The sequence below is a fragment of the Gossypium arboreum genome, chromosome 3 (assembly GCF_025698485.1).
Source record: "Gossypium arboreum isolate Shixiya-1 chromosome 3, ASM2569848v2, whole genome shotgun sequence".
Classification (NCBI taxonomy): Eukaryota; Viridiplantae; Streptophyta; class Magnoliopsida; order Malvales; family Malvaceae; genus Gossypium; species Gossypium arboreum.
Genome location: NC_069072.1, coordinates 8,230,923 through 8,256,405, shown reverse-complemented (window position 1 = coordinate 8,256,405; position 25,483 = coordinate 8,230,923). Strand labels below are relative to the sequence as shown.

Here is a 25,483-nt window from a genome sequence, read left to right as displayed (position 1 = left end):
TAATACCTCAAAGCTTCGAACAAGGCTTCAACGGATCTCCGCCGTCCACCATTGGATCACCACAATATTCTGGCCACAGCTTTTCTTCGACCAACCATGACTCTTGACCGTTCGGATCATCAAAATGGTGGCCCAAGTTCTCCAACCCGTAAAACCCGAAATAGGTGTGGATTTCTTCTATTTTGATTATCTTCTTTTTTAGTTTTTTTTACGTCTCTATTTTGATGCACACCAATTTGGGATTCTTGTTCTTTTTTTTTGTTGGTTTGATTTTGGATGCTTACTCTTTGGTTTTTTTTTTTGCTGGTTTTTGTTGTTTTGTTGTCGATTTTGATTTGAAACTCCATAACATCGCCACAAGCAGGAGCTCCGACCAAACTAGTGTTGATGTTTAGATCATTCTTATTAAAGGAATTGACATTACGAGGATTGTTGTAGTGCTTGATAATGTTTTCATAGTAAAGATGTGGAAGAATCTGAATGGGCTGTGATGGGATCTCCCTTGGCGATAGCTCAAGCAACCGTTTTGATGCCAGCCACAACATTTTCACCATCGATTTTCAATTTTCACTACCACAAAAGAGCTTTTCCAGGTTCCGTTTTTTTTTCCCAAATTCTTTTTTCCCATTTCGAGCCTTAATTTTGGGTAATTTTTTGGCAAACTCCACATCAATTTGTCACGTCAGCTAATTAGGTTTCCAACGTGGTAAGTTAATTGGCCACATCAATTGTCTCGCTAAGCTTATGACGGAAAATGTTAATGGGTGACTAATTTGTCACTTTTCGATAATGATAGTAGCTAATTTGTTATTTTTTAAGAGTTAAGTAACTGAATTGAACTCAAAATAACTATTTTGTCGAGTGCATCAAAGTTGAGTAACTGTTAATGAATTTACACGTAATCGAATAAAAGGAAAAAAAAGAAGCATAATGAGACGAGGTGATGATGGGAGGGAGGGGCCAAGTATAATAATTACTAAAAGTATAGGCCAATGGAAATAAAAAGCATAATGACAATCAGTGTTAAAAGTCTACTCTGGAGTCAATGTGAAAGGGATATAATTTTGTTTTAACTTTATGATATAAAATCCTTCATTCATAGCCTGCTCCTGCTGTCCACATATTTTCTTTTATAGAATAAGAGAATTTTCTACGTTCACATTTATCTTTTCATTTATTTTAATGCCTAGATATATTTAACTTTCACTATTAAATTAATATTTAAATAATTACTTATGATATAATTTAATTTTAATTATGTTATTTCAATATTATAATCTTTTATCTAGATAAATCTAGAAACAAGCTCTAATAATTATAATTAATATTGCATAAAATCAACTTAATTACAAAATTTTATATAAACTAATTGTTGAGACATTAACCTAAACAACACAAAACAAACAAAAATAATTTTAAATTTTGAGTTAATTTTACACATTTTAGAAAATATGCCATGAATTAATACATAAAGTGAACCCAACATGAAAATATGATTTTTTAAATAAAATCATAATATAAAACTATATATACAATTGGATAAGGTAAAAATTAATTCTTGAATTTGATACTTTTTTCAACTTGATTTCTAGATTTTTTTCTGTTCACATTAATTCATGAATTTGGTAAATTTTTTTCAATTTTGAATTATGTGATATGTAATACTTAGAGATTCTGCCGCATTATCACTTATATCAGAGCGGCACATTATCACATAGACTAAAGGTAAAAAAAGTTGTCAAGTTTTAGATTAATGTGATAAAAAAAAAGGGACAAAATTACTTTATCCCTATACAATACATGTGATAAATTATACATAATACTAATAAAAATATATTAAAAATTATAATGTAATATGGAATTTATGAAAATTAAGGAAACAACAAGAATAGATGATTAGCAAACCTTTTCAATAATATAAACCAATCTCATTAAGTAAATAATTTAAGTAATACTTACCAAGCTGTGAGTAATTGTATGGATTAACTCGTTAAAACTATCATTTAAAATTATCATAATGGTCGATTGAGTTTTAGTTCGGTTGGTATTGATATTGCACGAGAACATGGGTTCAAGTGCGCTGAAGCGTGTTTATCTTTCTTCTTAATGGATAGTTCTAAATATTGTATCAATTTAAAAAATTCCAAATACTTTCACAATTAAATTAGATTTAAAAAATATATATATATCATAATGAATCAAAAACATATCTGATTTCAGCTTGTGCACCAGACTAAAACTTTAAATACATCATTTAAATTAAAAAAATAAAATGTCTTTTATTTATATTTTATCTATACCGAGATAATGTAAGAATATTATTTATTTCAAAAAATTCAATTGTTTGACTTAATTTTATCCTATCTTCAAGATATGTTATTCATAAATGAAATTATAGTAGTTTCATAAAATCAGCCATGCTTATAATTCAAAAATTTTACTCAAAAATGTTTCTAACTCCAAAAATAGAAAGTTATATTGAGTGTTATAGTACTAGGTGCAACCACCACCACGTGTAGCATTGCACGAGTCAGTGCTCAAAATCAAATCTTAGGTGATTGAAGTGGTCAAAAAGATTGGGCTTTGATTTTTCAGTGTAGAAATTGGTTTCCTTTATGCAGATGATAGAACAGTTGATTCCTAACCATGTTATTATCCATCACTTTCTCTACAAGCTCATTATATGGAATATATGAAAGTACAGCTAATGCAAGTGAAGTTAAATAATTTTTAAGCAGGTGAATTAGCCAGCCCAAGTAGTTGAAGAACAAGGCTAAATGCTCATCACCAATCAATCAATCTATCTGTCTCCAATTTCAGAAGTTCTGTGTTTTTATTGGGTTGGTAAAATACTAGAGAATTTGATGCCCTCAAAATAGAGGCAGCACCCACCCCCACTCATTTTTCCACGCTCCACTTTTTGACTCTCAAACAACTTAAAGTTGATTGATTTTTTATTATAAATTATTAAAAATAAATGCATACAATTTATTTATTTTAATAATGTTAACATTTGTTATCATCAAGGAAGAGATAAAGAGAAATCGATGGTGATAATTAGGAAATCGGTTCACTTGAATTAGACTGAGAGTTGAAGTAGAGGACCAAGGAGGAGAGGAGGTTGTACCATGTTTAAGGGAGTTGAGAGTTCGGGGAAAAGGATTCTTTCATCATCATGTCTTGGGTGATAATTTGCTCGTGAAGTTTGTTATGTGGCAAGTTCACTATATATCGGTTGTCATCAAGAAAGATTTACTCTAACATTTCTTTTGTTAAGGTTGTAATTGTCCTCAATAATCCCATAATGGTCACCCATTGAGGAATAAGAGCAAGCCTCTAAAAGCAGATGGCCTAATAAAGGGCTTGCTAATGATGAGTGACTAAGGATGAATAGTTTTTTTATGAAAGGTTGAAATAATATGAAATAAAAAATACATTAATATGCTTATAAAAATAATGGAACCTCAGACTTAAGGATATAATCGTAATTATCTAATCATCTAATAAAATGAGCTAATATGTTAAAAAAAAAAAAACTTGAAGCAACATGAAATAAAAAATACAAATGTGTAGAAGAATTGGACTCGAGACTCAATAATGTAATTACAACTATCTAACCATCTAACAAAAGGACTAATATGTTAAAAAACATTAATTAAAATATAAAAAGCTTCAAACAACATGAAAAAAAATATAAATACAAGTAGGAGATTAATCGAACTCAAAACTCAATGATGTAATTGCAACTATCTAACCATCAAACCAAAGAACTAATATGCTAAAAAAATAATTAAAAATTTAAAAAGCTTGAAGCAACATGAAATGAAAAATACAAATGTGAATAAGAGAGTAATTGAACTTGAGACTCAAGGATAAGAACACTAACATTTAACCATCTAGACAAAGTTAAGAACACATTCAATTGGAAGTTTTTCATACCATACCTAGGGGTGTTCAAACGGTTAACCGAACTGAATTAATATTAACCAAATTAACCGAACTTTTTAATCCTTTAATCGTTAACCAAATCGAAATTTTTCAAAAAAATTAATCGAACTGAATTATTTCTATTAATTCGATCGGTTAATCGAAATTTATATGTTTTTGGTTTTTGGTTAAAACAAGTATAAAATATATAAAATAAATAAATAAATTAATAATGTTCATCTATCCGAATTAACCGAATAAAAGCTACATATAATTTGTATTATTAATTATTAAGTTAAGTTAATTCAATTAATTACCCGATTTCGAACCGAATTAACTGATAACCGAACTTCCAAAAAATTATTAACCAACTTCCCACTGAATTAGATTGATTAAGCTCCCGATTAACCAAATTAGATCGGTTCGATCGGTTAATTCGATTTTAATTGAAATTTGAACACCCTTAACCATATCCACTAAAAACACATCCAATTGAATGCGTTTTCCAAATATCGACTTAATCTAATTAAATTCGGAAAAATCGATCTGATCCAATAATTATGGTTAAAATAAATATTTTTAATAATTCACCCATTTATAACAACATTAAATTATAATTCTTTTCCAAAATGATAAATTCAAAACCTCTTGTTTCTCTTTTATTTTGTTTTCCAAATATTTCAGAATATTATGGTAACAGATTTATGTGTTATAGTTTGAAATTTATTTATATTGTCAATAATATTTTAATTTGATTTGTTTATTTTTAAATTTAACTTAAATAAATTTATTTAATTTTACCCGATTTGAATTTTATTTCACTTAGTTCAATTTATAATTTTTAAAATTAAATTAAAATAATAAAATAAGACTCATCAACTTAATTAATTTAAAATATTTTTCGTCTCATTCAATTAAATATTCAATTTTTATTTTAATTTATAATAAATTTTTCAACATTAAAAATGAATAAAATCAAATCTGAATCAACATTAATGACATAAATTTTAACTTATTTTTCAAGTGAAATAAGAGGACATCATGTCTTTGAATATAATATGATATTGTAAGAAAAATATTATTTGTTTGGTTTTAGGAAAAGAAGAATAAAAAACACTTTATTGAAAATTTTAAAAATAATTTTTAGAAAATGAAAATATGTGAAAATTATAAAATAATAAAAGAAACATTTTCATTATTTTCACTAAAATGTTTTGTAAAAATAAAATGATGAAAACAAAAATTTTAACCTTAAATTAATTTACTTTGGTTTAAACCTCATATAAATATAAAATGTTTTTTCTTTGTTTTTCAATAAATTTTAAATATTAAATTCGTTACCTTCATTCAAAACCATATAAAGTGTAAAACTTTTATTTTATTTATAATGTTTTTATTATAGAATAATAGGTATTAAACATGATTTCATGTTTTAATTATTAAAAAATTATATTTTATTTAAAAATAAAATAAAAGCTTTTTCTAGAAATAAAAATTAGAAAATGGAAATAAAAATGTTTAATTTTAATTTTGTTATTCTCTACTCATAAGATTTCTAAATTTACATTATCCAGAAGACACATTTCATCATCAGAAAGTAAAAAGACACTTTCCACTTATGTTTTAATGAAGAACCATAATTTCAAACTTGAATAGTTAGAAATGAATATGGACAAAAACATCAAAATTCAGACAATGATGATGAATAAGTTGCATTCCTTGACAGTACATGTTACATCAAGTATAAGACAAACCCTTGTTTACAGTTGCAGCAGCTACCAGATCTGTGGGCAGTTTACAGCTTTCTCTTGAGTGTTGAAATAGAATTTTACACCTTTTTTAATTTTTAAACAATGCATATCCCCTAATATTACTTGCAACCAATCAACTGCCAATCAGGAATTTTTATTCATTTTTTAATAAGAAAAATAAATAAATAAAAAACATTGGTCAAAAGTCAAAACTTTCCTCAACTGTGGAAAAATGTGTGTGATAAAACCAACCAACCAAGTTAATTTGATTTCTTCTATTTCTTCATCATACAGTAGTGTAAACAGATTGGACAAGACAAGCTTTCGGCTTGTGCAAGAACTCAAATTTTCTTGGCCGAGAATAACTAATATTGCACGTGCCCTTCTCTTCGTTTCCTTTTTTGTCTCTTCTTTTGCCAATAAAAGGTGGCATCAATTGCATGTTAGTTGTTGAGTTAATTATCCATTTTAATGTTTGTAATACTTAAATATATTTATAATAATTTGATAATAAAACTTTAACATGATTAATAAAAATAAAATGTTCTAGTTCTACCAATATCAAAACAGTTATTTTTATTTATTTCAGGATACATTTTTGTCACTTATGTTTAAAATGTTATGTTTTAATCATTTACGTTATCGTATTGTAACATTTTAGTCACCGAACCGTTAATTGCCATTAACGGTGTAACAATAAGCTAAGGTAGTACGTTAAATCATCATTTTAAATAAAAATTTTAGGTTAATTTATACAATTGGTCCCTATATTTTTTTTATTTTGAGCAATTTAATTTTTTTCTTTTATGTTCTTTTGACTTCTTCTTTTTTCCCATTCTCTTTTGCTTCTCCCTCTGTTTTCCTCCCTTCTCCATTTCTTTTAACGTAATTTTTCTATATTTTTCATTTGTTAAGACTAGTCCCTATACTATTTTTGTTTTTTGAACAATTTAAATTTTTCGAGTAAGGCAAGCTTGTGAACTAGTTTTAATAAATGGAAAACATAGAAAAACTACATTAAAAGAAATGAAAAAGGGAGAAAAACATAGGGAGAAGCAGAAAAGAATGGAAAAAAATGGAAGTTAAAAGAACTTAAAAGAAAAAAAATTAAATTGCTCAAATAAAAAAGCATAGGGACCAATTGTAGAATTTAACCTAAAATTTTCGTTTGAAATGATGATTTAACGTGCCACATCAGCTTACCATTACACCATTGACGGAAATTACCAGCTCATGGACTAAAATGTTACAACATGATAACATAGGTAACTAAAACGTAACATTTCAAATATAAGTGACTAAAATATAATCTGAAGCAAACAAAAATGACTATTTTAGTAGTTTATCCATTGTATAAATCAGTTGGTTAAGATGATGAAGGATAAACTGTAGCACTTCAAACCCGGCCTAAACGTTATGGCCGAATCTAGCAATGTCACATGGAATGGGGTTTGAAATCGAGATTGACAAGTTAAAACCATTCCAGTTAATTAGCTTTTATTTAATTCAGAAAAAACGTGAACTCATTGATTTGCCTTAAAACATGTCTTTTAAACAGAAGCTTTTGAAACCAATTATTTTACGAAATTGAAAATCTTAGTTTTTAGAAAAAAATCATGTTTTGTTGAGTTGCAGTTTAAAAATCCATAAAAACAGTATAAAATCCCAATTTAAACCAAACAGTCCAAAGTCCCAACATTACAATAATAAATACCCAAAGGTAATATAAAATCAAAAGCTGTAATAAAGCAGTTCAGTAGTGGTGGTCACCGTCGAGCCCTCCACTGCACCGATCCGCCTAAGTATGAGGATTACCTATACAAATTAAATAGAAAAAAGGGTGAGTTTTCGCAAACTCTGTGTTTAATCCTCACAGAAAACATAATACAGATACACATCAGAAAATAATCAATTACAGAATGGGGCCTGAGCCTATTACAGATTCAGTTTGAGCCTTGGCCCATTCAGATACAGTCTCAGATATAATTTAGGGCTTTGGCCCATCTCAGATACAATATGCAATAGCAGAAACATCAGAATCTTACCCACCAGCCTCTACACACCATCTTCGTCCATTCCTACACACCATGTGGGGATTAAACCAACCCACCCATCCCTACACTCCATGCTGTACCGAAATGCGGCACATAATCAGAAATTTGCAGCAGAGCCACTAGATAACAGTCTTAATAGCCTTTAAGACACTTTCTCCAGATAACAATAACCCACCCCGAAGTAATGCAACATACAAAAGATGTCATGCTATTATGCAATTACAATACATACATTCAGATATCATAATTCATGCTCGGTACAGAAATCAAACAGACAGATCACTCATATAGGAGTTTAAGTAGGGCTTACTACCCCTTCAGTAAGTCCACAGTCGGCTTGGGCGACCCGTGTAACCTTGGACAACTTTTCAAAAAAAAAGGGCTCACACGCCTGTGTGGCCCACACGGCCCAAACTGGCCTTGGCTGTGTGATTCATTTTTAATGTAACCCATGCTAGTTAAATATTCATATATGTTTTCACTATTTACTTATATGTTCATTCAAAGTTGTCTACTTGAGTCATTGTCACTAAATTATTTATATCTTGAGCTACAGAATTCTAAATTAAGATCCGTTTGATGTTTTTGAAACTAGACTCAAATACCTTTCTACTATAAAATTTTAAGAATTTATAGATCAAATAAGTATAGTAAAATCTTCAAATTATCATTATTCTACTGTTTGACAGCTTCAACCTCTCCTTACTAAAAATTATTTATCTCTTAGTATGGAATTTGGATGATGTTTCTATTTATTTCTCTTAAAAATAGACTCGTTAAGGATTTAAACTTATAAATTTAAGCCCCTAATTATTTTATTACAATTTTTTATGATTTTCCAAAGTCAGAACAGGGGAACTCGAAATCATTCTGGCATTGTCTCACAAAATTTATTATATCTCATAACTTACAATTTCATTGCTTACACTGTTTCTTTCATGAAAAACTAGACTCAATAGAATTTAATTTCATATTTTATTCAACCTCTAACTCAATTTTCACTATTTTTGATGATTTTTCAAAATTAGACTATTGCTGCTGTCCAAAACTATTTTAATGCAAAATGTTGATTTCCAAGTTTATAACACTCTTATTTCCTTTCTCTACAGTTTTTCACATCATTTTCTCTTATTTCTTTTATTTCTCGACAGCAAACAATTTTAGCTTTTCACTGAATCTCGTTTTCTGCGTTTCAGGTACACACACCTAGTATCTATTCGCTGTACAAAGTAACCCGAGCCTTCAAAAACCTATATTTGACCAATATATCCCTTAATTAATCACTTGATTCGTCAATGAAACTAAATATCCCCAACATAAAACTCAAGAAACTAAACCAACAACAATTCGAAAACTTATCACGACGAATCCGATAACCAGTCATCTCCACACACTAGAATATCCACTTAAAACCTTTGAACAACACCTAAACGAGAGTAAAACGAACCTTTTGTTAATTGCCTAATCGAAATACAATAACTAAGGGGGAAAATTTCACTTACCGAAACAGATGAAGTTGAAAGTTGCACCCAAAAAGATGACTCGCAAAAAATATAGAAACGAAAAGAGAAAAGAGAAGAGTAAAAGAAAAGAGTAAAAGAAAACGAAAAGAGAGGAGAAAGAGAAGAAACAAGATTCGGCCAAAGGGGAACAAAAACCAAAAGTGAACAAGAAGGGAGAAGAAATATCAAGGAAACAAAAGTCTAACGTTAGAAAATTTGTTGGGAAAAAAGAAAATAGAAAACTAATAAGAAGAAAATCTTATTTTGATAACTTCTCCCCAATTATCTCCTAAAAACACTCCCTATTAACCTACTAAAACACAACTACTCAGCAGTTTAGTTTAATTTGAACTCCACCACGGCACACGCCTCAATCAAAAATTAATTCCTCTGCTTATGTAAAGACTCGAACACAAGACCTCTTACACACTAACACTCCGTTTAACCACCAAACCAGCAAGCCCATTTTGATATGTTTTTACCAACAATCAAATAAAAGCCTACTGAATAAGAGTAAGGCCTAATTCATTCAAAATACCAAAATTTGCCCAAGCAAAAACTTGAACTTGGGACCTCCCAAACACTCCCAAAACACATAACCACTAAAGTTAACAAATATTCATGTTATATTTTCATAATAGCGAAATTAGAAATTTTGAGGCGTTACATAAACACTAAAACAGCATTATCAATCGTGTTGGGCATTTTAAGGCAAGCATAAAAGAAGCCAGCAGAGCAATAATGGTGCTTTCTAATATCTCAGCTTTGACATCCACCCAATTCTATGTAGCTTGGGTGTGTAAAAAATCCAAAAACCTAAATTGAAGCAACTCAATTCATTTAATATAGTAGCTCGTTTTTTAGTGATGTCGAAAATAGTAATTTCGGGGCCACTAAATCCGACGAGTAAGTTCGTAAATATTAAATATAATATTTATGAGTAAAATATGGTTTTTAAAAGGGTTTTTGATATGATAATATATGTTATATAAACAATTTATTAAGTTTAAGTGATTTGATCCTAAGGTCAAGTGGTTTTAAAAAATGAGGTTTCAGGACCTCATTTCTATAAATCGAGCCGTAAATATTTTTATAAATATTTACGAAGTGTCATTAAGGTGGTATTAAAGTTTCATTAAGAAATTTCAATATTTCGATAGTTAATTAAGAGAAAAGGACCAAATTGAAAAAATGTGAAAAACTTGTTAATTAGTACATTTAGGTGATTAGATGGTTTATTAATAAATGAGGAAGGGATTATTTGATAATTAAGCCATAAATAATGAGTGGGTCGGCAGAATGGTTGAAAATGAATTAAATAATATATATTCAATGGCAATTTTGTAATTAAAGTGAAATTAAAACACTTTAATTTCATTTTCTTCTTTTTCACTCCATCGAACGCCATAGCTATGGATGGGGTTTTGGTCCTGGCTTTGTTCCTTTACATCTGAGTATATTTGATCTTAATTCTTATAATTTTTATGTTTTTGAGACTGTTGCAACTAGGTCCAGCTAGCTCGTACCTTCGATTTTGAAACTGTTAAAGATTTTGAATGTTGTCATTGATGAATCTTGTGATTTTTTTTTATGTTAAATGATGAATTTGAGATATTAATTTTATTTAAAAATATTTTATTAAGTGAATTTTGATGAAATTTCTAATTAGGGACTAAATTGTTAAAATAGTAAAAATACAATGATTTAATGTAAAATTGTTGCATAAATGAGATTTTTCGAATACTATGAACATTCAGATAGCTTGGGTTTGTATTAAAAATGGTTAATTTGCATGTTTTGGGTTTAGGGACTAAATTGAATAAAAGTAAAACTTTAGGGATAATTTTGTAAAATTGTCAAAAATGACCAAATTGCATGAAATGAATTGTTTTATAGTTTAAATTAATAAATTGAATGAAATTATTAATTTAGCTCAAGATCGAGTAGAAAATCGAGGAAAATAAAAAACTACCAAAATGCCCTTAAATATTGGTATTTCTGTAATTTAGCCAGGCAAGTTCGTATGAACTGTATTCTGTATAATTTTGATTAAAATGTTAATATGTGATTAAATCAATATATATATGTTAGTATGCAATTTATTGTGTTACGAAACGACGTAAATCCAAAGACGTACGACGATTACCAAGTCCTATTTGAACCTTAAGAATTCGTAGAATACAAATGATATGTCATTAGGGTTACCGATACTCAGCTCGCATGAGATTTCCATTATTTAGCTCGGAAGAGCTTACCATTTATAGCTCGAAAAAGCTTATAATTTACAGCTCGTATGAGCATACATGTACATGAATTGACGGATTATAGTTCAGTACGCCTCGTGTGTACTACTCGTGTGTCCAATGATATTCTAAATGGTTCAACGAGAAATGTACTATTATGAGACAATATGAGTTCAATACAAACTAATACAAGTATATACATAAAATACATGGAAATGATGGTACATGATATATTGATATATTGAAATGGATGATATATGTATATGAAGAAACAGTAAGAGAATGTTATGTATCATGACATGTACATATATGAATATCTTTGATATGTTGATACATGGAAATTACGTAAGTTGAGACAAGTAATAAACTCAAGTGTGACATGTTGAGATAATAAGGTTATCGGTGTTGAATTTATATGAAATATGTTCAAGTATGCTAACAAATGTTGTTGTTTGATGTTTAGGCAAGTGCCAAACTGTTGGTTGAATGGTAATATGTTTAATTATAAGTTGCATTGAAATGGTAGATGCTCAAATGAAAATATACTTGAGCTCGTGAAAGAGTATGCTATGGATTTGTTCACCTTATGAGTTGTTAAATATAGCTTCACAAATCTTATAGTATCGATATTGAAATATCCTTTATATGTATAAATTTCATATTTGAAATGAATTGATATGATTAAATTTTATACAAGCTTACTAAGCATTCATTGCTTATGTAGTTGTTTTCCTTTATTTTTCAGATTATCGGAAGCTCGATCGGGTTGGAAGCTTATTAGAGCTATATCACACTATCCATAGGTTCTATCGATACTTTCAGATGGTCTGATTTTGGTTATAATGGCATGTATAGGTTATTTTGGCTAAATGTTGGCCTATATGTGTTTTGTTGAGATTTAGTCACTTATTTGGCTTGTGTTTTGGTATTTTGATATGTCCATAATTTGCCTTATAATGTAGATGTGTGGAATGAATTGTGGTTGAATGATGATAGGTAAAATAGTAGTTGAATATGCATATGAAATATGTTTTAAAACTTGGTGTGATTTGGTAGTATGTTATAGTAAGTGTATATATATTTAATGCTATTGAATAAGTGGTACAATTGGTACCAAACAGTAAGTTTTGATAAATGATTTACAAGTTGTGTATTAATGCAATTATACATAAAAGTTGGTTGATTACTTGGTTACATGAATTACATGGTTAAACATGTTTATATTTGTCATTGGAAGTGCCAAAGGGCATATTGGTTTTATGTGAATATACTACATGTTTAAGGCTTGATTTTACTTGTTTTGGATACCATAATATGGTTTGTTTATATGAATAATGTTAACTGTAGGTACATGCCTTGTTAGGTGAGAAAAATGACTTGTAAAATAGTCTGTTTTCGTTCACACGGGCAGAGACACGGGCGTGTGTCTCAACTGTGTGTGGCACACGGCCGTGTGTCCCTTGTAGCTTGTAAAGGTTTGCAAGTCAGTATGTTCACACGGCCTAACACATGGGCGAGTGGCTTGGTCGTGTAACCCAAGTCAGTATACCCACACGACTTAAGACATGGGTGTGTCTCATTGTCGTGTGAGTCACACAGCTTGGCCACACGGTTGTGTGACCCCTACGGTGTTGAAAGTTATAAATGTTTTCGAAAAATTTTTTGAGTTTCTGATTTAGTCCCGATTTGTTTTCAATGCGTTATTTGAGCCTTGAGGGCTCGTATAAGGGACAATATGTATGATTTTGATTGGTTTTTGGACATGAATGCTATATGATATAAAATGTTTGCATTTTCTATCTGTTTGATTTATAAACTCTGGTAATACTCTGTAACCCTATTCTGGCAATAGATTCGGATTAGGGGTGTTACATTTAGTTTGATTTGTTTGACCCTACTTTTTTATTGGTTAATAAGTTTAATATTAATATTTTTTTTTGTTAATTTATCTTTAATTTTTTGAGTTAAATTTAGATCTTTCAAAAAATGTCAAATCAACTTTTTTTTATGAGAATACTGATTAAAACATTAATTTTAACGACGTTAATATGACAACTTGTGTAACAATCTATGTATACTTTATGCTAATATGACACTATTTATTTTATATGCTACCCCAACAAATAATTTAAAAGTAAATAAAAATTCATAAAAATTCAAAAAAAAAAGAAGAGCATAAATATACGTGGATTAGCATGAAAGCTATCATGCTTAAAAATTGAACATTGTAGTTAGTATTTTGTTAACAAAAAATTGACTCTTTTAAAAATATTTCTAATTAAATTTGACTGTTTTAAAAATTAAGGATTAAATTTAACTAAAAGAACAAGGGTCAAATTGATCATATATATATATATATATATATATAAATATTAAGGCTAAATCTACCACTATGTCTTTTAAGGCATTTAACTGGACAATTAGCGGCTTTTAAATTTAGGTAAAATTATAAATTTCACTCTTTTACTATTTTTGAATTTGAAATTTAATTTAACGTGATTTAATCTTTTTATTTTATGATATAATAATTAATTAATTAGTCTTGTTAAATATTTTAATTAAAATGTTAATGAAAAAAATGTTAGCATGATGAGTTGGAAATGGTATTTTAAGCAAAAATTGACATGGATTAACAAAGTGAAAAGATTAAATTATGTTTTATAAACTAAATTCTAAAATTAGAAATTTATGTTAAATTTAGAAACCAAAATATGAAACCCGAATTACACCATCTAAACCCAACCTAATACATAAATGACCCACAACTGTGACCCAATAATGAACACACCCCATTCCCATATCCCATAATAACAACCCAAATACCTCTGATCTGCCCAAAACGAACACATATACGCTCTTCCTATCAACTTTTGACAACTTTTCTTGGTTTCATTTACATCAACCTTCAACTGTTCAAAGTTCAGTTCCAAATATAAATGGAAATGAGCTTAGTTACTAAAAATATAAATTAAAATTTTCATTTAGAAAAAAGAAATTAATGTGTTGAACTTTTGGTTGATTTTACAATTCATTAACTGGTAACACTATATATTATAATAAAACACATATTGTTAATTCAAGTATCACATTGAATATTTTATAAAAAGTACAGGTAACATGATTAAATATATATTGATAGTTCAGTAGATCTTGAGCCAACCCAATTCAATTTAAACAATAAAAATATTTTAGAATTTAAATTTAATTATGAAATATCAATTAAATTTTTTTTTATTTTTTAATAGTGAAATGTGCTTTTTGGATGGGCCAATCCTAACACAGGCTTGTGCGTGAAATTTTTTTTTTAGAACCGAGCTTCAACTCAACCCATGAATGACTCTATAGTTTAGGTACTACATTAAGCATTTTATAAAAGTATAAGTACCAAATGTGACATCATACCTGTAAATAAACACAAATTATAATCAACAACATAAACAATTATTTTATAAATTATAACAACAAAATTAAATATTTAAATTAACTTTGACATGGTTCTAACAATTTTTTAATCGGTTTGATTGGTCTGATTAAGAAATCAAAGTTTAATCGATTTAATTATTGGTTCAATCAATTCGAAGTGATTCTCAGTCTAGTTGGTTCAATGTCATTTTCTGGATTGATTCTCAATTCAAGTAATTGGTTAGTCCGATTCAAACATCAATGATGACTATGTTTGATAAAATGAAAAATTAAATGTTGAAATTAAGTTATAAAAACTATTTGATGTATTACTTGATTATAATTAAATTGTTGGATAAAAAATGATATAATTTTAAGTGAAATAGAATAAAAAAATAATTAAATTTATTTTGTATTAAGCGGTTTTGAGGAAAGAAATAAATTGATTGAATTTATTGAATGTAAAATTGGTAGGTGCTGAATTATGTGTTTCCTGATGGAGCGGAGTTTTAAAAGGTCGAAAAGCGTAGCTTCCCAGCTCCTTGAATTTCAAGCTTCCGACCATTAAACATCTAAATTCTTCCTTCAACATTACTTAAAACAAAGGAGTAATCACTGCCATGTCTTCCTAACTAACTAATCATCTCATCTCATTACTATCAACCTCTTAACCTTTGCCACATGCAATCATGCTAAAATTTTAATATAAATATTGAAATTTTATTCTTTAAATATATATTTTTTTCTCTTTTTTTATACAATACCTAAAACTATTCATAATTCTTTCCCAACTTTTAAATAGGAAGATAATACGCTTCAACACACTCAAATCTATGTTCTCTTGTACTGACAATAATGTCAATATCAATCGAAAACTAAAATTCAATCAATTGATTCTTCAAATATTTAAAAATGTAGCATAAATATGTTTAACTAATTTAACTGAAACATTCCAAATCTTCCTTTCCCACTACCCTCTGATGAAAGTAAAAGGAAAAGGAGCCTAAATAAAAGAAAGTTATACGAAGCATGATCTCTTTATTGACCGATGAAAATCAAAGATTTTAGGTGTCTCAATTGCCGGACATTCACATGCTCCATGCCCTACTTGTCATCATTATTTTCTTCCCCCCCTTCTTTTTCTTTCCTCAATCGGCGCATAATTTCCCGCCCATCACCACGCCAACCATCTCTATAAAACAAACTTGGTCACTAATGCTAGCTTCCCACCATCAACTTACACTCGTATTTCCTCTAATTTTCTTACTATGGCTTCCTTTGCAAACCACATTGTTTTATTCTTCTTTCTGCTGCTTTCTTCTTCTGTCCAGATTCAAGCTAGGGAGAGCAAGTTCTTTAGCAAGATCTTCCACCTTGGGGCCAAAATTTCTCCTCTAGTGGTACCTACACCAACGCCAGCACCAGCACCAGCATCGGCGCCGGCACTAGCACCGACAGTGGCACCTGCAACGGCACCGGCTAACATTGGTATCCAAGATCCTTATTATGGCCTCTATGGTCATGGCTCTGGCATGTTTCCCCCTGCAAAAGAGGGTGTCACCACTAGCAACACTCCCACCGCTTTTGAAAACGATCTTTTCGCCGAGGAACTTGCGGATGAAAAATACGAGAGCGGCTACGAGAAAAACAACTACAATTACAACAACAACAACAACAATGGCTACACCACAAGTAAGTACAACAACAATGGCTACACTCTCAGCAGCTACAACAACAATGGCTACAGCGGGAACTACAACACCAATGGGTACAATGACAACTACAACAACAATGGGTATGAGACAGAGAGACAAGGAATGAGTGACACCAGATTTGTAGAAGGTGGTAAGTATTATTACAATATGAAGAATGAGAAGTACTACCCTAATGGATATGAGTTTTCATCAAGCAAGGGAACTACTAAAAATGAAGGTTACTATGGGAATACAGAGAACTCCAATGAGTTCAACTCCATGGAAGAGTTTCAGAACAAGGAAGATCAGTACATGGAGAGGCAAGAAGAGTATGTGCCCTAGATATTTGATTATCATGATTCAAGAATGAAAAAGGAAACAGGAGTTTGACATATATAGTGGTTCATATATTTAAAGATGAGGAAGATTGAAGTTTATGAAGTCTTTCCTGTGTTTTATTATTTTATAGCCTTCACTTGTGTTTGCACAATAGTTCATGCTTTACAAATCAAAATGGATCCAAGACTATACAGTTTCACATTTTGGACTTAATTTTAATTATTCTTGCAAGAGCTAACTATTATTTGGTCTGATTCAAATGAAAGAATCATTGGTGTTGCTAAAATTTCAGAATCCAAGTGACCCCAAAATTTATTATGTGGTAAATTGAATAAGGAATATTGGTATAATCACACATGTTCTGTTCCATTCCAGTTCCGGGCTACCATTCAAGAATTATTCTATTTAGGTGGGGTGGTATTTAAGTAAAATTTTATCAACTGATAATTTTAATATTCAAATTTAATTTAAATGTTTGGAGAAAAAATTATGGTTAACATATATTATAATTTATAAGAAGAAAAAGGAAAATTTGTGCACCTACTTAAACATATAAACTAATGCGGTAAAAGTATCATAGAGTCCCCTATATTAAAAGTTGGATTGCATTTTGTCCCCTCTACTTAAAAAATGAGCAAATTAGTCCATGTACATTAGATCAAAGAGCAAACTGGTCATTCTGTTAAAAATTTCATCCATTTTTTGTTGTTAAAAACTGGTTTTTGTACATCAACATGAGGTACACGTGGCATACCATATGTTACTATCTGATTATTCTATCAACCACGTTAATTTTTAATAGTATAAATAGATGAAATTTTTAACATAAAGCTCTTTGATCTAATATATAAAAATTAATTTGCTTATTTTTTTGAGTAGATGAGACAAAATACAATTTAACTCCTAATATAATGACTTCCATGATACTTTTCCCAAACTAATGCTCAATAGACAAAGTCGCGCCTCATTTTAATAGGATGTAAAAGGACATGATCTACTCTCCAATTCCTATTGAAAGCTAGCTTGATTTCAAAGTGTAGGAACTAGAATGGTTAAAATATGTCATTATTATTTTATTAAATTCAAGTTCATTAGAATACCGCTTTTTAGTTATACGGTTACTAAGTGAATTTTTTTCTTATTTTAAAACATCAATTAATAAATTTAACAAAAACAATTAAGAGTGATAATAACTAGAACTAAAATTTAAAATCTAAAAAATAAAGAAATTAAATTTCTAAAATTGAAAATATAAAACTAAATTTCAAATTTAGAAGAAGTAGGAACACCTGTGAATATTTTAACCAACCCCACAATGCAAGGATAATTTGTTCTGTTCCACAGTCTAAAAAAATATATTTGTTTCATTCAATTAATTTTCTTTTTCCTTTTTTGTTGTTTTCTTAAATATCATGATTAAGTATTAACATAAAACAAGTAAAAAAAAAAGCACAAAGGTATAAATGTATCATTAAACAATATTAAATGGGATGTTGACTGAATCTTATTTCGACTGGAACCGACATTGTTGGTAATGCAAGAGTGTATAGGTTTGAACATACTGAAATGTATTTATCCTCTTATTTAAATGTTAGGGTGTTATGGGAAGTTATAGTGTTGAGATCTAATGCTAGTAATGTAGTATTTTCGTTTAAGTATATACTTGTATTTTTCAAACAATTTAATTTAATTAAATATTTATTAATTACATTAATACCTTATGTATATTGTCCTCGATGTTTTTGCATATAAAGCAAAATGGAAGCAAATATTGACTCACTGATTATCTAGCATTTAACTAATATTAAGCGATATTACATGGTCGGATTGTAATACAAAAAAAAAATTGTATTAGTAGATGAACTTAAATACGTCATTAGTCTAACTAAAAATGAGCAAACAGATTGAAAAATTAATATGTTATCTCTCAAGTACAATTAGGGTTATGCTTTATCTTGATCATCAGACAAGACTCAAGTAGAATAGATCTTAAATCTATTTATAAATTTATTCACTTGTGACATTCATAGTGTGACATACCTTAATACTGTGTGGATGATGGATTATATATATGTGACTCATATACTTTAATGTAAGTAAAAATCTGAGTTCGAATAGATAAAAAAATGAAAGTTGATGCATTAGGCATATGGCTTCCGTAGTGCGTAGCATCATTTACAATAGTGGAATTCATAGTCTAACTAATGGGTAAATGATCCTCTCATTAGTATTACATTATATATAAAAAGTAAATGTGGTCATGGTTCATTTGTCACTGTGATAAATGACTTAATTACTATTTGATAGTAATTGACTTTTCATGAAGAAAGATGTAATAGTCACCATGAGATAAAATAAGATCATATTAGGAAAACAAATTTATCTCAAAGAGATTGAGGATATCTTATGAGGGTAATATACTTATGAAAATGTCATTGGACAAGCATTTCTTGAGTAGCTTTCGTAACAATATGCAATTACTATATATAGTGGAATGACTTCATAACTAAATAAGTTTATAATTAATTGACGAAAGACTAAAACTTAATTAGAAACTATTTGAGCTCTAATGATATATATCCAATCAGTCCATCTACTAACTCGTTGAAACAAAAATGAATTACATATAGAACTAAATGAACAAAAATGATGAAGTCGAGAAATGAATCGCTTTCACAAATAAATGTGTTTTCTTACTAAATATAGAAATTACTTGAGAACTAATTTAAGATTTTTAATTTATTATTTAATTAATTATAATTAAATAATTGAAGTTTGAAAATGAATTTAAATTAATTAGTCATTATGAATCCATTGAATATTAAAATTAAATATATTTCATCATAGATTCTTTTAGGTTAAAGTCGTCATGACTTTAATGGAAATACGATTTGGTTGAGAAATTTATTTAATTGATAAATTATTTAAATTAATAATATTTATTTTGTGAATAGAAAACAAATATTGGGTTGACTTAAATTATAAAGTGTTGAGTCAAAAGTTTAATAAATACATATAATTAGACGCAATACATGAGAGGCCTAATTCTCCTCATTTTACATGTCAAGGGCGACAACCCTAGTGTTTTTATCTAGGGTGTGCTTCTGCCTTATTCTAGTTAGACTAAAAGAGTGTTATGCTATTAAATAAATATTATTTGTGTTATGCTTATTCTAATAGGATTCTCTAATATCTCATTATAAATAGATAACATAAGTAGAACTATTAACACATAAGATTCATACATTATTATTTTGCTAGAAAGTAAATGTAGCACCCCATACCCGGCCCAGACGTTATGGCCGGATCCGACATGCCACATCGAAGCGTTCAAAATATTTTATATTGTTGATCCAGAAAAACCTACTTAGTGTTTTAAAAGATAATTTCATTATAGGTTAAAGTGAATGGAAGCTGTGCACCAGGTAAGAAACCGGAAAAAAGAAGGTGAGTCTATCGGACTATTTAAGTACCAAGCTCCCTTCGAATCCAATCCTAGACATGCACACCGCCATTGCCACACCTTAACGTCATGTATATTTCTAGGAAACCGATTTGATTAAGTATTTTTAGGAAAAGTGATTAATTTTGGAAAATACTTTCATTGCGGAAGCTTTGCTTGTTGTCATATTATTTTGAAATCAATTGTTTTTTTTTTTTGAAAACGCGCCCTAAAGCTATCCAATTTCAACAGTTAAAATAAGTAATACCTATCTTAGTAATACATATTAAAACCATCAAAAATAATTAAGCGGTCTTATTACATTTAAAAACCCAAACCTCAACGTAAATAATAGGATGTCCAGTTCACCAGAAGAAAACCAAACTTTCAGAACGGGTGGCCACTCCAAATTCTCTCACAGCTCCAAGCCCACTATGGTTAGGGATTTCCTGCGCGGATGAAAATAAAAGGGGCGAGTTTGGGGAAACTCAGTGTGTAAGGAAAACCCATTCAAAGCCCAAGTCAGCTCAAGCCTATTGGGCCTAAGCCCATTCAGTAATAAAGGGTAATGGACCGAGCCCTTTTCATTACAATAAACCGGGCCTTAGCCCTTATTCAGATAATAAGATGGCCCATAGGCCCATTTCAAAATACATGCAACATCAATAACATATGCAAGCCCATTTGGGAGACTACTCAACCCACCAACCACTACACTCCACCGCACCAGCCCTACACTCCATATGGGGAATAGCTCAACCCACCCACCCAACACTCCACATTTGTTGTCTTAGTTATCAAAAATTGAGGCAAAGCCTCCAAGACGTGGACAAGCCACTTTCAGTACTTCCTCCGTCAATATCCCAATCCCATGCATCAGATAATAACAACATGGCATGCAGTAAATAACAACAGTCAAACATGCATTTAGGTCAATTTAACCCTAGGGGTATTTCGGTAATTTATCTACTAAGGGTAAAACTGTAAATTTCCACTTTTAAAGGTATTTCAGTAATTTATCTATTTTAGGGTTTTTCATGCATATTCTTACTTTTCACGTACTAACAGAATCACGTACCGAGGGTTCTTACCGAATTAGGCCCGTTGGCCCATCATTCCAATTTTGGCCCATTAAGCCCAAAAATATCGATGGCACAGAAATCATGCACTTTGCAGTCCAAATTTTGCAGCTTACCAAAAACATTAATCGATTTACCTCACGAGCATTCGCACACTCACAAATCTACAAAATACCGATTTTCAGCATTTCGGCTTTTCGGCTTTTGCCGATCTAGACTAAGAAAGAGGGTGTTAGTTACACACCTGTTTGCGACGATATCTTGTGAGATCCACATACAAACCGCCTACAATTGGATTACTAACACGTTAATCTAACTATTCAAATACAAACTACGTATTAACCCCTTACAATATTCGGCCAACCACACCTACAGGTCATAGTAAGCTTATAAGAAATCAATAAGCAACTCATTAACAAATTTTTGTCAATGTTTACCACATAATCATAATTTCACTGCAAGCTGTCTTCCTGAGCAACAGTCACTAAATCATTTATAACTGGAGCTACGAAACTCCAAATCAAGTGCCGTTAATTTTTCCTGAAAATAGACTCATATATCTTCTATCCATAAAATTTTCAGAATTTTTGGTTTAGCCAATCAATACCAGATTTTTCTCAAAATTTCCCATGTTTCACTATTTGACTAATCTGACCACTCTTCATTACGAATCAAATTTCTTATTGTACAGAATTAAAAATATGTTCTCGTTTATTCCATTTGAAACTAGACTCATTAAGCTTTAATTACATAATTTATGCAGCTTCTAACTCATCTCCCACAATTTATGGTGATTTTCCAAAGTCACGTTACTGCTGCTGTCCCAAGCAGATTTATTACCAAATCACTCTTTCACACCTAACTTGCATACTTGTTATTTAAACATGTATATCACCAATCAATCATCACATATCTATGATTTTACTTAAGTATAATCTCCATTTCATCATTTTAAAGCACAACATGTTAGCCGATTTTTCCCCTTAGCATCTAAGGCACATGCATGCTCATTTGTTTGGCTCAACTTCACATATATTCCATTTTTCATCAAAAGAACATGAAACAACAACCATTTCCTTCATTTTAATTCATGACCAAATGCTCACAACACAACCAAAAACCAAAATATGCTTCAAGAGTTAAGGTAGAATCAAGAAGAACTCATGAACCTCAAAATAAAAGCAAACTACCATGAACTTACCTTCAATTTTCTTCCCCAAGTGACTGAACATTCAAGAGCTTTCTCCTCTCCCTTCTCTTCTCTAACTTTAGGCTATGATGAACAAAGATGGACAAAACTTTGTTCTTTTCACCCCTTTTTTTTTAATAAAATTTCATATTTCATCCATTTAATTCTTTAATACAAAAGACATAAAATTCCCATCATGGAACATTTACCTAACCCATTATCATGGAATATTTACCTAACCCATTATCATGAAACATTTACCTAACCCATTATCATGGAACATTTACCTAACCCATTATCAATTTGTATCAATTTGTACCATAAATTATGGATATCAAGTGCACATTTTGTCTACAACAACATGATGGCTGGCCACTTCATGTAAAATGGGAGGTTTGTCATGCAAATCCTCCTATTTTGCACTCCTATTTATTTGGCCACTTCAATTTAGCCTATAGCATTTTCAAACATTTTCACATAGGTCCTATTTCATAATTTCACCCCCTTTTTCTTATGGAAAAAAATTAACTAAAATTGTCGGGTTCTATCTTAAGCTTGGGCCTTCTAGAGGCCCACTAACATAATTAAACCTATGCCAACATTCACAGAATTCCCGAAAATTGGGGCGTTACAGTAATGGAAACTATTTTCTTAGAATAATTTTTTTTTTTAGTAAATGATAATTTCTACCGATTTTGTTGAGTGAATTACTTTCCTAATGAAACTAACAAATTGTTTTTGGTTCTTGTTGTCCAAGCTCATACTCGACGCAATTTGCAATATAAGGAGAGCGAAGAAGTTTGTTCGGTTGAAAGCAAGAACATTTTGGATCTATCTCGCACAAAATATAAGTACCTTTCGATAGAAAGTTTATTATTATAAATATCACAAATCGACTTGATTTTAAAATTTTTTAAACTTCCGCTATAACAATAAACTTTTTTCATAATCAAAATTTTCCAAGATATAGTTCATTGTATCAAAAATAATATTAAATGAGATAATGTCAAATTTGGTACATGTACTTTCATAAAATATCTAATTTGATATCTAAACTATCAAAATGTGTTTTATTATGGTACCTGTACATTCATAAAATGTCAAATGTGATACCTGCACTTTGAAAATGTTCAATATGGTATTTGAACTATCAATATGTGTTTTATTATGGTACTTGGTCTTTCATAAAATGTCAAATATAATATTTGCACTTTGAAAATATCCAATATGGTGTTTGAACTATCAATATATGCTTTATTATGGTACTTGGTGTTAACATCGATAATAGATTACTAAACGAGCCAGTGAAAAATTAACACGTGGAATTTTCTTTTCTAAATTATCAAATTCACATGAATAATATAAGGTTATGTGAGAAACTAAATAAAAAAACAAATTAAATTTAAAAATAACTAAAAATATGATTTCAATCGTTTGACCGCATCTCATACCCAATATTGTATAAAAATCATACAATAATAAAAAAATTAAAGTTTACATTGAATTAATTTATATTTAAATTAATATATTTCCATTAACGAAAAATATTACTTTAATTTTAAATAACAAATTTTAATTATTTATACAACAGGTAACTTTATATTTCATATAAAATTTTATAAATAATACATTTATATAATATAATATTATTAATTATATATTATCTATGAATTATTATGATAAATTTATTCACTATCAAAAATAATAATTGAATAAGGAAGAGCTTAATTTATTATATATTATTTTTCTAGTTTGTACAAATATTTTAATAATGATTAGAAAATTTTTAGTAGCAAAATATATTTGAATGATAAAAATAATTGATATATATGTTGTTTATGTTTATTATTTCTTATTTTAAATAATTTTACTTTGTATTAATTATATGGCGTAAAATTATATTCTACATTGAATATGGTAAAAATACTTTAATTATTATTTGAAGTTATTATTATTATTATTGAAGTATTTTATTTTTTAAATAAATTAATATATTTTAATCATATTTAAAAGTTTAAATAATAATTATTACTTTAAATTAATTAGAATAATTTAAAAATTATTTTAAAATCTAATTAAACAATTAAATGTGTAAAATAATATGTAAAGCAAGTGACTTTAGAAACTAGTTTAATTATAATATTAATTTTAAAATAATTTTTCTTTTATATTTTAGTCAATTTTTCATTAAATTATTCTCAATTATGGTTATTAATTAATTAATTTTGATTTATATTTTATTGATCTAAAAGACGGAAGTGTTTAGAAAGCAACCTAAAAATTGAATTTGAATTTAATTGTGTATAATTACACAAACGTGACATGTTTGAGTAGCTATTGTATTGGTGGATTTCATTGGATCGGGTGTAATTGGAGACACTCTCTAATTCTTATGGGGAGAATAAGAATTGAAGTAATTATGCAACTAATTACACCATTTAATTTTAAATTAAGTTATAAATTTTATATTATAAACATGAATAGGTATGAATGTTTGGGATGATTATGACCAAAGATTTCTTATATCATATATACTAAAAATTATACTATAAAAACAATTTATTGTTGTTTATAAAGTATTATAATATATTTATTTATAAATAGAAGTTATTTTAGAAGTATGGACATAACTTATTTATATGTCCATACTATATAATATAAAAAATTATGATTATTCGTAAAAAAAACATATTATAGTTTATCATAATTTATTTGTAAAAATACTTTGTGACAAAAAAATTATTTACGGTGTAGGGAAAGGATTGATGAAACGGTGGCCGAGTCATTCAGATCACTTTCAATAGTTTTATGCCACATCAAGATTCTTATCCGAAAATCAGGATTTTATCCTGAATTTCAAT

The 25,483-nt window shown here is 29.1% G+C and overlaps 1 protein-coding gene and 1 long non-coding RNA gene across 2 annotated transcripts; one reads left to right on the top strand and one right to left on the bottom strand.

The window, feature by feature from the left end:
- Positions 1–16,070: 16,070 nt before the first annotated feature.
- Positions 16,071–17,125, top strand: LOC108475526 (protein E6-like). Its single transcript, XM_017777497.2, has one exon. It carries the CDS (start codon positions 16,148–16,150, stop codon positions 16,913–16,915), a length of 768 nt encoding a protein of 255 aa, XP_017632986.1. The 5' UTR covers positions 16,071–16,147; the 3' UTR covers positions 16,916–17,125.
- A 3,487-nt stretch (positions 17,126–20,612) lies between these two features.
- LOC128290254 (uncharacterized) lies at positions 20,613–21,569 on the bottom strand. Its single transcript, XR_008279929.1, has 2 exons — positions 21,446–21,569; positions 20,613–20,803 (listed from the first exon to the last, which is right to left on the bottom strand). It is a non-coding gene; the product is annotated as an uncharacterized LOC128290254 (long non-coding RNA).
- Between the last annotated feature and the right edge of the window lie 3,914 nt (positions 21,570–25,483).